General features: G+C 44.1%; 1 protein-coding gene and 1 pseudogene across 2 annotated transcripts in view; both read right to left on the reverse strand.

Moving 5' to 3' along the window:
• Positions 1-10238, reverse strand: part of Piwil2 (piwi like RNA-mediated gene silencing 2) — a 59255-nt gene extending 49017 nt beyond the window's left edge. The window contains exons 1-6 of one of the 2 annotated variants that reach the window (XM_028758805.1): positions 10069-10238; positions 7526-7762; positions 4646-4733; positions 4226-4364; positions 3051-3257; positions 2237-2347 (exon numbers count right to left, since the gene is read on the reverse strand). In XM_028758805.1, coding sequence (XP_028614638.1) covers positions 2237-2347; positions 3051-3257; positions 4226-4364; positions 4646-4733; positions 7526-7717 — 737 coding nt within the window. In that variant the 5' untranslated portion in view covers positions 7718-7762; positions 10069-10238. Of the gene's footprint in view, positions 1-2236; positions 2348-3050; positions 3258-4225; positions 4365-4645; positions 4734-7525; positions 7763-10068 lie in introns of those variants that run through there. The other variant, XM_028758807.1, reaches the window with a different exon arrangement.
• On the reverse strand, positions 3771-3861 carry LOC114613547 (annotated as a pseudogene).
• Positions 10239-11711: the final 1473 nt, after the last annotated feature.

Consider the following 11711-nt stretch of genomic DNA (forward strand, 5'->3'; position numbering starts at 1 on the left):
ACACACACACACACACACATACACACACACACACACACACACACACACACACGAGACAAGATCTCACTCTAGCCAGGAATTTACTATGTAGCCAGACTGGCCTTGAATGAACAATAATTCTGCTTTGGCCTCTGTACTGGTTTGTTTGGTATGCTACCTTGACACAAGTTAGATTCATCAGAGAGGAAGGAGCTTCAGATAAGGAAAGGCCTCCATGAGTTCCAGCTGTAAGGCATTTTCTCAATTAGTGATCAATAGGGGAAGGCCTAACCCACAGTGTGTGGTACCATCCCTGGGCTGGTGGTCTAGGTTCTGTAAGAAAGCAAGCTGAGCAAGCCATGGGAAGCGAGCCAGTAAGCAGCACCCCTTTATGGTCTCTGCATCAGCTCCTGTCTCCAGGTTCCAGCCCTGCTTGAGTTCCTATCCTAACTAACTCCAATGATGGACTGTGAACTGGAAGTATAAGCCAAATAAACCCTTTCCTCCGCAACTTGCTTTTTGGTCAAGGTGTTTCATCTCAGCAATAGAAATCCTGACTAGCACAACCTCCTAGTTCTTGGATTACAGGATATGTCTATACCTCATTTTTGCAGTTGTAAAAATGAGGTCTGCCATTTGCTGAATGGATGAGCCTACAGGACATTATTCTACGTGAAATAAGACAGTGGTCAAGAACATGTACTTAGGTGGTACACACCTTTAATCCCAGCACTCAGGAGGCAGAGACAACCATATCTCCGAGTTCAAGGTCAGCCTGGTCTACAGCCAGGACTACCCTGACTCGAAAAACAAAACAAACAAACAAGAACATGTACTGTTCTTGCAGAGGACCTGAGCAATGTTCCTAGAGCCTCTGTCCACAGATGCCTGTAACTCCAGGTCCAAGTGGAGCTGACATCTCTGAGCTCTTTGTATACCTACACACGTGTGCACATACCCACACACAGACACATCAATACACATAATTTAAAATCTTCTCTAAAGATCTCACGTATAGGTGGAATACAAAAACAACCATACAGGGCAGGGTAATGGTGGTAAGAGATGAGGAAGAGGAGATCCCTATCAAGGCAGCAGTGCTCTGCTGGGAGAGTGAGCTTCAGGGAGTACACTAAAGCACATCAAAGCATCTGACTATAAGTTAGGATATGCTGCTAAAGGGAGTCTTACATGTTCTCACAAGTAGATGATGTGTTAGATGTGTCAGTTAGTGTCACAGTGTGTACACACAGGAAAACATGTCCTCCTCCAAGGTTAAAGTAACTGTCAGAAAAGTGCAGGTTTCTATCTTTGCATTGTCTTCAAATATATTTCATAACATTTGTTTTTCATGCTTCCCACCAATAACCTCTAGACCAAGGATTTCCTATGATCTTATTAAAAAAAAACAACAAAAACAAAAAACCCATAAACGCCTATAAATCCTTACACTTCAAAAGTAGAAAAAAATCCTAAAATGTTGGTATAAAATTAAAGGTCTTTCCTTTGACTTCAAGCTGAGTTTATTTCTAAGATTTATTTTTATTACTTTTAATCATTTGCATGTGTACGTGTCTATGTTCAGGTGTGATATTAGATTCACCTGGAGCTGGACTTACAGCTGGTTGTGAGCTATCCAAGAAGGATGCTGAGAACCAAGCTCGGGTCCTCTGCAAGAGCAGCATACGCTCTTAAGCACTACTGAGCCATCACTCTATCCCCATACCGTTGAGTTTAATCCTGGACTGTCACCCGAGAGACTAATGTCGATTATGATAACATATCCACAGGAAGGCCCAGGCTTCTGAGTTACGGATCTTATACAAGTGGTTGGAGTTTAATAAAAGGAATAAAAAATTACAAAGATGAGCCAAGAAGTGATGGAAGGGTGTTGGGTGCTGCTCAGTAGTGGAGCACTTGCCCAGCATGTGCGAGACCCTGGGCTCAGGCATCAATACAGTCAGAACAGAAAAGGCCCTGGAAAGAGCCAAGCAAGCCATAGGCCTGAGATTACAGCCCATTACTTTCACATTAAATCCATTTCTAGCTTCATAGCACAAGCCTGAACCTATTAAATCAAAATCTGAATTAGGAAAAGAGCCAAAGCACACATGAACACATGAACACTTCCTCCCATAACCTTGAGTGCAGGCTTACAGGGGGATAGTCAGGAGTAGTTCAGAGTAGTACTGAGTTATCTAGACTTACATCCCTAGCTTCTAGGAAGTCCACAAGGGAGAAAAACAGTTGTACACACCTGAAAGTCACATGATACTGATAAACTGCTTCATTATGACACTGGATTTTGATGAGGTTCAGTCCCAAAGACTGAGGTGTTCCTTTTGATCCTTGCTTGACCAAAAGCTCTCTGGGGGGGAAAAAGAGTAAAGAAAAAGAGAAAGAAAGGGGAAAAGAAAAAAAGTACAAGCCAGGCATGATAATATACATCTTAGTTCTATCTACTCTAGATGCTAAGGTGGAAGATCCCTTGAGCCCAGGAGTTCAAGGCCACCTGGGACTACATTAAAAACAAAACAAAACAAAATATATCATATACCCCAATAACCAGCTAAGCAGCCCCATCAACTGGAAAAAATTTTCCATTTAATTTACAGATACACAAACTGGGAGTCAAGATACACCAACACAGCCACATCTAATTACACAGCAAAGTCATCTGGGCTGCCCTGCAAACGGCACTACAATAAACAAGGCCAGATACTTAAAAACAAAGGGAGTTGTTCCACAGAGTGATATTCCTTCTAGGTGACTTCCTTATCTTCAACATGACAAAGAACTGTCAATCTCACGTGGAAGGGAAGTGACAAGCTGTGTGTCTGCTTACTGGGGACACCCAACTGTTTATATTCACTGTTAAACCTACTGTACTTCTTCTGGAATCTCTTCATCCATATGGCCTCTATCAAAAGGCAAAACACTCTCCAGCCCCTATCATCCCAGAACAACGTGGACTCACAGAATATCCACATTTCTATCCAGCAGCCCAAGAGCAGACTGCAAGGAAGCCCTTCCTTGCCATCCCTCCTTCAGACCAGGTGATCTTAACTCACTTTTCCTTTCGTTCAATAGTCAGGACTGCAGGGGGATCGGCAGAGTGCAGTGAAGTCGGAGACAGAGTTGGAGGCTGTGGCAGCCGTGGGGGATCCCGAGCAGTAAGGCCAAAGGCACTGGGAGGTTTGTCCACTCCTCTGCCTATACTACTGGCTGCTCTTCCCAGAGGTAACAAAGAGACATCAGAGCTACCTCTTCCCAGCATTCTGAAATGAGAAAGAGGGAAATCCAGGCTTTTCTAGTTTGCACCACATCTAGATTATCCCCTAAAGTGTACCACTCCTTTATTTTTAAAAATTAGATGTGGAATTTACTAATGAATATGATTAGGTGGGGTGCAGGACAACATAGACAAGACCCTAGGAGTGCAGACCCCGCTACATGTTCAAGGGATCACTACTGGGGTGTAACTGACCCCACAGCCATCCATGATGGGCTCTTTCTCAGCTACCATGTCTTCAAATTCATCTGCATTAAACTTAGTGAAGCATGGGTCTTCTTTGAGGTATGGACCTTGTAGCACCCAGGGAACTTGAACCTGGCTCTACACAAGGCCTCAAAGAAATGTTCCTTATTCTGCAGTTTGATAAAGATGGACATGATGACCTGGCCAGTGTGAACTCTGGCTACAGCCCTGGGGTTTCCCAAGGGTACCACACATACCTGTCTGGAGCCTAGACTGGATAGCACTAAGATCAGAGTCATGAAAACTTCTTCAAAATTGTTTCTAAGGTCCCCTAGGACAACCATGTTGGCATCAGGGTACACGTACTCCCAAGGAGGCTGCTGTGGGCAGCCACTGCCCACCATTCTTTTCTTGGAGAGGATGTCCAAAGGAGCCCAAACTCAGCCTTAGGATTCTCTAAAACAATGACCCATTCACTAGCCACTCTGGGTAAAGCCCTCTCAGAGCTGCCTTCCTAGGCAGAACTGAGGGGAATGTGACTCATGTCTACTATCAGGGGACCCTGTGACAAGTCAAGTGAAGCTCTGAGGTGTACCATGGGAACTACTCTCCCTTCCCAATGACTGCCTGGATGAGCAGCTACCAACTATTCCTGGTACCCACCACCATGGATGCCTATCTAAGAAATACTCATCTGGAACACACCTGTCTTAGAGCCTCTCTTTGCATCCAACACTTGAGGTTACAGGACAAAGTGACTTTACCCACCTACTCCAACCAACAGAAGCCTCGGCCAGCTTGCTGTCCCCAGCTGCCAGCACCGAAGGATCAGGCAAAGAGGAACGGGGTTCTTCTCTGTCCTTGCGGACCACATTAGCAGACAAGCCTCGACCTAGAACTCCTCTGCCTGCAAGAGTCAAAGCTCAGCTGTTACTGTGAGCTGAGCATGTTGCACAGCTGAGGATGTTGCACACCTGAGCATGTTGCACAGCTGAGCATGTTGCACACCTGAGCATGTTGCACAGCTGAGCATGTTGCACAGCTGAGCATGTTGCACACCTGAGCATGTTGCACAGCTGAGCATGTTGCACAGCTGAGCATGTTGCACAGCTAGGTTTCTGAAGCCCACTGGACACAGGAGCTAAGCAATCACACTGTCCTCCATATTTCCAGCTGACATCTACATACCTAAAGGAGGCACTTCTCGTTTTGAAGGGGCACGGAATGCTGTGTCAAGGCCCATGCCACGGAACATGGACACCAAACCAACAGACTCCTAGGGAAAGGTAATTAATTAGAAAGGTTATCCTAAGAAACAGATTAGAACCCTAGATACAATGGCTTTGTAAATGAAAAATCACCTTCTCCAAATCCTACCAATGTTATAAGACTAAGAGCGATCAGCTGGTGAGACCATTCTGCACCAATGGGAGAAACTACTAAAGCCTGTTGCCAAACCTGAGAACCTGAGTTTGATCCCTGGAACCCACATGGGAGAAGGAGAGAACCACTCCTACAAGTTGTCTCCTGACCTCCACATACACACTATATAGCAAGTGTGCGCGTGTGCACAGACACACACACACACACACACACACACACGTACATAAACAAATGCAAAGGCAGTAATTTTTTAAAAAATGAATAAAATACTTCATAATTTTTTCAATACTTATTACTACATCTTTCTTTTGTTGTTGTTGTTGTTTTTCGAGACAGGGTTTCTCTGTGTAGTCCTGGCTGTCCTGGAACTCACTCTGTAGACCAGGCTGGCCTCAAACTCAGAAATCTGCCTGCCTCTGCCTCCCAAGTGCTGGGATTAAAGGCGTGCGCCACCACCGCCCGGCTTTATTACTACATCTTATATTTAAAGTAAATGTAGTTGAGCTAAAATTTAAGTGGATGGAGAGATGGCTCTGCAGTTAAGGTACTGGCTGCTCTTTCAGAAGATCCAGTACCCACATGGCAGCAGGGCATCCAATGCTCTCTTTTGCCCACTCTGGCCCCAGGCATGTGTGTGGTGCACAGAAATACACGCAGACAAAACACCCAAACATATAAAATAATAAATACACTTTCATTCTCTCCCTCTTCTCCTCTCTCTATGTGCTTACTGTTTCTCTCTTTCACTCTCCTTCCCCTCCCCCTTTCCCTATGGAAACTCCCTTGGCCTGGTCCCTGGGGCCAGTGAACTTGCCCCCCTGAGAGCAGCTTCTCAATAAACCTGTCATTAATATAGTCTGGAAAAAAAACATTAAAAAGGTCTATGAATTTAGCTAGGCTTGGTGGCATACAATCATGGCACTCAGGAGGCAGAGGCAGATGGATTTCTGTGAGTTTCAAGCCAGTCTGGTCTGCAGACTGTGAGTTCACAGGACAGCCAAGGCTATATAGAGAAAGCCTGTCTCAACAATAACAAATAATAATAAACAAAAAATCTATTCATTGATATACAGTATAATAAAATACCAAAAAATAGTTGTATTTTTCCAGGTTTTAATTTTTACTTGAAATAAGGTCTCACCATGCAGCTCTGGCTGACCTGGAACTCACTATGTAGACCAGGCTGGCCTCAAACTCACAGAAATCCACCTGCCTCTGCCTCATTAGTGCTGGAATTAAAGGTGTGGTCCATCACACCCAGTAAATAATATTTTTAAAAGATTTATTTTTATCTTATATGTATGATTTATTTTGGTTGCATGTATATGTATGTGCACTACGTGTGCTGGTGCCTGTGAAGTCAGTAGAAGGCCTCAGATCCCCTGGCACTGAAGTTGTAGACTGTTATAAAACCAACGTGTGGGTGTAAGAGTAGAAAGTGCTTTTAACTGCTGAGGTATCTCTTCAGTTTCCAGTTTTTGTTTGTTTTGTTGGTTGATTTTATTATTACATTTAAATTTATTTAATTTTAAAAATTAAAAACTATTTTCTTTGTGCATTAGTGTGACTGGGAGCGTATGTGTCACAGAGGGTATGTGCAAGTTGGAGACAACCTTGAGACCAGTCTCTGGCTGCTTGTTAGCTGGTGCCTACACCAGGTTAGCTCCCCTGCGAGCGTCTGTGGATTCTCCCATCTCAACTTCCCAATCCCAGTAGGAGTAATGGGATTACAGACATGGGGTTACAGATGAGGACCACTGTGCCTAGCTTTTACATGGCTGCTGGACATGACTGAGGTCTGTAGCAAGTACTTTCCCAACTGAGCCTTCTCCCTAGCCCTTTTCAAAGTTTATTTAGCTACCTATATAGCCGAGGTAAAAAGGGAACAGGAACATTGGTTAATCAATTTTACAGGAAAAAAAAGATCATTTAAGGATATAAAAAGTTTAAGGTTTTATCTTTTTACTTTTTTTTTTTACAGGCTGGTCTCAAACTTGCTATATAGTCAAAGATGAATAGTGAACTTGATTCTCCTGTCTCCACCTCCACAGTGCTAGGATTACAGATTTGTGCATCCATACTTTGTTCCTATGGTGCTGGGAATCAAATCCTAGGTTCTGTGCATGCCAGGCAGGTGCTCTACCAACTGAGCTGTGTCCTTGGTCCCATCTTGTGGGGTTGTTTGTTTTTGTTTTTTCTCTTAAACACTACCCAATGAACCGAATCACTGTACTGCTGTGGTAGTACTGCTGTGGTAGTCCCGAAAGCTTGCTGTTGTGCCAGTTAGAACTGCTAGGCAGATAAAAGCTACATACAAACAAAAAGCATTTCATCTGACTAAACATACAATATTGCTCTCTGTTGCATTCAATGCTACAGAGCCAACCAGAGAAGAATCTGAACACTCAGAAGCATCGACTTCCACTTCTGTCTAAACCCCTCAACTCTACATGAAAGAATGGTAAACTGGATAAATGAGGGGGTGGAGGGCTAAAGCTAGAAGCCAATCTTAAAACTGCCCCAAGTCCATCTAGTGTTTACTTTGAGGCACTTTCTCTATGACTTGAATTGTATGACCACAAAATGCAACTACTTGTCAAAACAAACAAACAAACAAACAAAAAATAACAGCCCTTGATTATATAGAGAGCGTTCTAGCTCCCTAAGCCCTCTGATTTGCCTTACCTTTTGTACTGGCTGGAGTGGTGGGCTGGATTCTTCTGGTTTTCTAAACACAAGGCCTCTGCCTGCAGGTCCTGCCCTACCCCAACCTGGTTCCAAAGGTCTAGGAGCTTGTGGCCAACAGCCTGGCATCCGAACACATTGAGATGGGTGGACTGGAGTGGGCCCCCTGAACAATGGCCTGACAGGATCCATTGAGAAGCTGTAGAAATGACTGTTGGTTCTGTTCCAATTCGTTACCTGCCAGCATTTTCAGAGGATTAAAAATTCACCATCTACTGTAAATCGAATCTTTTCCAATGAGAATGGAGAAATGTATTAATCTATGGCTGTAATACTTCATCAGGAATCAGTTTAAAACTATGTCCATTAAGGAGAATAACAGTCATAGTCTACCCTAGGGCCTAGGACCTGTCTCGTCACAGGTTCTTGGCCTGACAATAGTTTCTCTCATCTTGTGCAATGGGACTTCCATGCAATCAAGAAGTGATTGATTACTGTTCAAGCCATACCACCTCCCAGCATAGAGACGGTAGGTGGGCATGAAGTCTTATCCTCAGCCAAGGAGCTATTGGCAACTGATAGCAGGAGAGGGGGAGTCATTTCTCTTTATCAATGTAGCTTCTAGCAAACTGACCATGCTCCAAGAAAAGGCTGAACATCCAGGAATGTATGGGAAGCACATATTTGATTTCATGGTTGTTTAAAAAAAAAAAAAGACACAAAGTTGGGTGGGAGCGGGTAGGGAAGGGGGTTGGGCCTGGGAGGGGTTTGAGGAGGGAATGAGTGTGTGATCATAACACATAGGGGTGAGATTTGCTAAGAACTAATAAAAAAAAAAAAAACACTTAAAATTCTCACTGTTTACCTTTACCTTTTTCCAAAACAGATTCACAATGTAGAGGACACTGATTGACTGATTGGCCAAGTCAGATGAGTGACAGGGCCAGTCTCCTATAACAGATTCACATTAAAGGTTTCTCTTTTAAAACAAAAAATAATGATAATTCTTGACAGTGTTGGAACAGGCATTTGATCTCAGCACTCAGGAGGCAGAGGCAGGCAGATCTCTGAGTTCAAGGAAAGCCTGGTCTACAGAGAAAGTTCTAGGACAGCTAGGGCTACACAGAGAGAAACCCTGTCTCAGAAGAAAGCTATGTTTTTTCTTTAGAGGCAGGGTAGAGTCTTGCTATGGAGCTCTACCTGGCCCTGAACTCTTGACAATCCCCCCTGCCTCAGGCTCCCAAGTGATGGGATAACAGACATGTGCCACCATAGCTGTCTTAATTTTGAGAAAGCATCTTGCTGTATAGCTCAGGCAGGTCTTGAATTTGCAATCTTGCTGTGTGCTGGGATCACAGGAATAAGCTTCTGAGTCCCACGGAGGTTCCTATTTGAGCTAAGAACATTCCAAGTACCTTCCACTAACCAAAGCTCCTTGAGCTTCTCTACCCAAACAACCCCTCAGGGAATGGTCCAGCAGTTAATCACCTACTGTGAAAAGGAACAATTTTTATATTCCTTTTTATATATGGGGATGATTTCTGTTGTAGTTAACACCTCCATACCATAAAATTATTCTGTCAACAAATATGTTTGGGTTTTGTTTTTTCTCCTATATCAGTTTTTTTTCCCCTCATCTATAATTGTATTCAACTTACTGGGTTTAGTTGCTTTTCTGAACCTTTATCCAGTTTTTTGTTGTTGTTGTTTTTGGATTGGGGGTGTTTTGTTGTTTTGTTTTAAAACATCAACAGGCCTGAGGTCTCCAGGGACAAAGCTGTTGTTTTGAGTTTATACTACTTTTTGGCTTTCATGGGGTCCACTGAATTCCTTCCTTTCCCTGCTAACATAGGGATGAGCTCCTGAGCCTAGCTCAAGTCTAAAATCCATCAGGCCTCTTCAAACTCGTTTAATAATTTATGGATTTCAAGTCTCAACTCTGTAAAAAGAGTTCTTTCATTGTTCTTGACCCCTGAAGAATCTTTTTTCTTTTTTCCTTTTGTCCCTCTTATGCTGGGGAGCAGATGCAAGGCCTTATGTATGTTAAACATGCATTAGACCTTTGAGCTACACTCCAATCCAGAATCTCTTCTGAGCTTTTGAAAACCTGCCAGCATTATTAGCTACAGAAATCCAGCCTCGCATAGAAAGAAGACGGATACTCAACTAACTCCTCAATTGCTAAAAGTGCTTCTCGGTAGCTTGCAGTTTTTGCCACATCACCCTAGCACCTTACTGAAGAATCTAGAAGTCAGTTGCCTAACTGGCACACATGAAGTAATATTACAGTACAGACTTCTGGAATCCTTTTTACCCTATTATCCCATTCACAGATTGGACGCCTCCTCCAGAAGACCTTTCCTTCAAGCGGGTTTTCTCCCTAGGTCAAATCTCACGCACCGCGCAGAGAAGGGCCTCAGGTCAGGCCTATCTTCTCCAGTTCTCCATGTGTGCCCTTTGGGCAGGGGCACTAGGCCTCAGGCCTAACTTGAGGCCAAGTCCGTCAAAGCAAATCCCACCCAAGGTCCACGACAGCAAATTACCTTTCCACCAACTGGATTGTGGCCAGCCCAGTCTTGCCTAGATTTCTTTTTAGGTCTTGTGCCACTGAGCCCCGAAGCGAGCGCGCTCTCTCTCTCTCTCTCCTCGAGCCACCTCTTTTCACTCCTATTCTAAACCCTGCATTCCTCCCACACGCTCGGCCTGGAATAACGAATTCCAGTCCACCCTGACCCCGCCCAGGCCACCTCGTGCCTGTGGGGGAGGGGCGTGGGTAGCAGCTAACCCAAGAGGGTGGGAGGGCCCTGGGTGAGAGTGCCCTGGCCACCACCAGGAGCCTGAACTGTTAAAAAAGCTCTTCAAGCCTGCACCAGAGCGCCTTTATCCCTCCTAGCCGTCCACACCTGAGTCTCGTCCTCTCGCCTGGCCTCGAGTCGTCAGGGCCCTGAAGCACCCTGCCTAGGCCGAACACCGCCTCATCCGCCACTTGGAATGAACCACGTGCCCCCAAATCCTGATTTCCGGGTCTCCCTAGTCCAGGGGCTCAGCCCATTGGCCAAACAGCTCGCCACTCAAAGAGTCCATCACCTCATTGGCTCGCCCTTTCATGCACTCTAGCTATATAGAGGTTGCTCTCAACCCAGTGTTAGAAGTTATGGAAGTAATTTTAAACTGAGTTTAGAGGCGTGGGGGTTGCCCTGAATCCCTTTCAGTGGGGCTGCTCCTGTAAACACATTTAGCTAATATGTTCATGTTGATAGTGACCTGCTCTGTCCTCCCAGGTTACAGGCTCTAATGTGCAATTAATAACAAAACTTGATAGAGGGCGGTTGCTCTGTGGTAGAGCGCTTGCCCTGTCCAGGACTGAGTGATGCACCAAAGACACCACGGTGGGGGGAAAAAAATAAAACTGTTATCCAGCCCTAATAAAGCCCCAGCTCCCAATCCTTTTCAGAACACTGACCAAAGCTTGTATGAAAAGATTCACTCGTTGCATATTGAAACAGTCGCTTAGGGAAAGGAGTCAGAGTCTTCGGCGTGAAACAGTTCTTTGAGCATACACCTGATTGTAACCCAAAACAAGCAGATTTCATTGCAAGCGTTGTAAGTTGGGTTCCTTAGATTTTCAGTTTTGAACCAAGAGTACGTAGCTCCAGTACAGTGCTTCCAAGTAATCCGTACACCGTGAATAGTATTCCACCAAGGGAAAAATTCAGTCTTATTTGGAATGGAGATAAAGATGAGAAGTATTGGAACCATGGCATTTGTTAGGATTCTTTCTGAAGCTAAGCAACATCTCTTGCTGTTTCTATTCCCTGTTGAGATGCTAACGTTGCTAATAAATATTTTATCTTTAGGGTAGCATTTTTTTTAAAAGCACAAATACAGCACTGTCTAATGTTTGCAAGACCCCTATGTACAATCTCCAGCACCTCCAAAAAAAAATAACACTTATAAAGCATAAACTGTCTCACCATGTACATGCCCACAGAGCCAGTGGGGATGTGTGATGTAAGAATATATTTAATTTACTGAAATCATTCTACAATGAAATACATCTAAACCATTACCCATCTAAACCATGTATCCCCATAAATATATGCAACGATTTATTTGTCAAAACAGCACACACATATTGCTGAGATAAGGTATTTTGAGGTAAAGAACAGATGATATATTTTTTAAA

The sequence above is a fragment of the Grammomys surdaster genome, unplaced genomic scaffold, assembly GCF_004785775.1.
Source record: "Grammomys surdaster isolate TR1022 unplaced genomic scaffold, NIH_TR_1.0 126219, whole genome shotgun sequence".
Classification (NCBI taxonomy): domain Eukaryota; kingdom Metazoa; phylum Chordata; class Mammalia; order Rodentia; family Muridae; genus Grammomys; species Grammomys surdaster.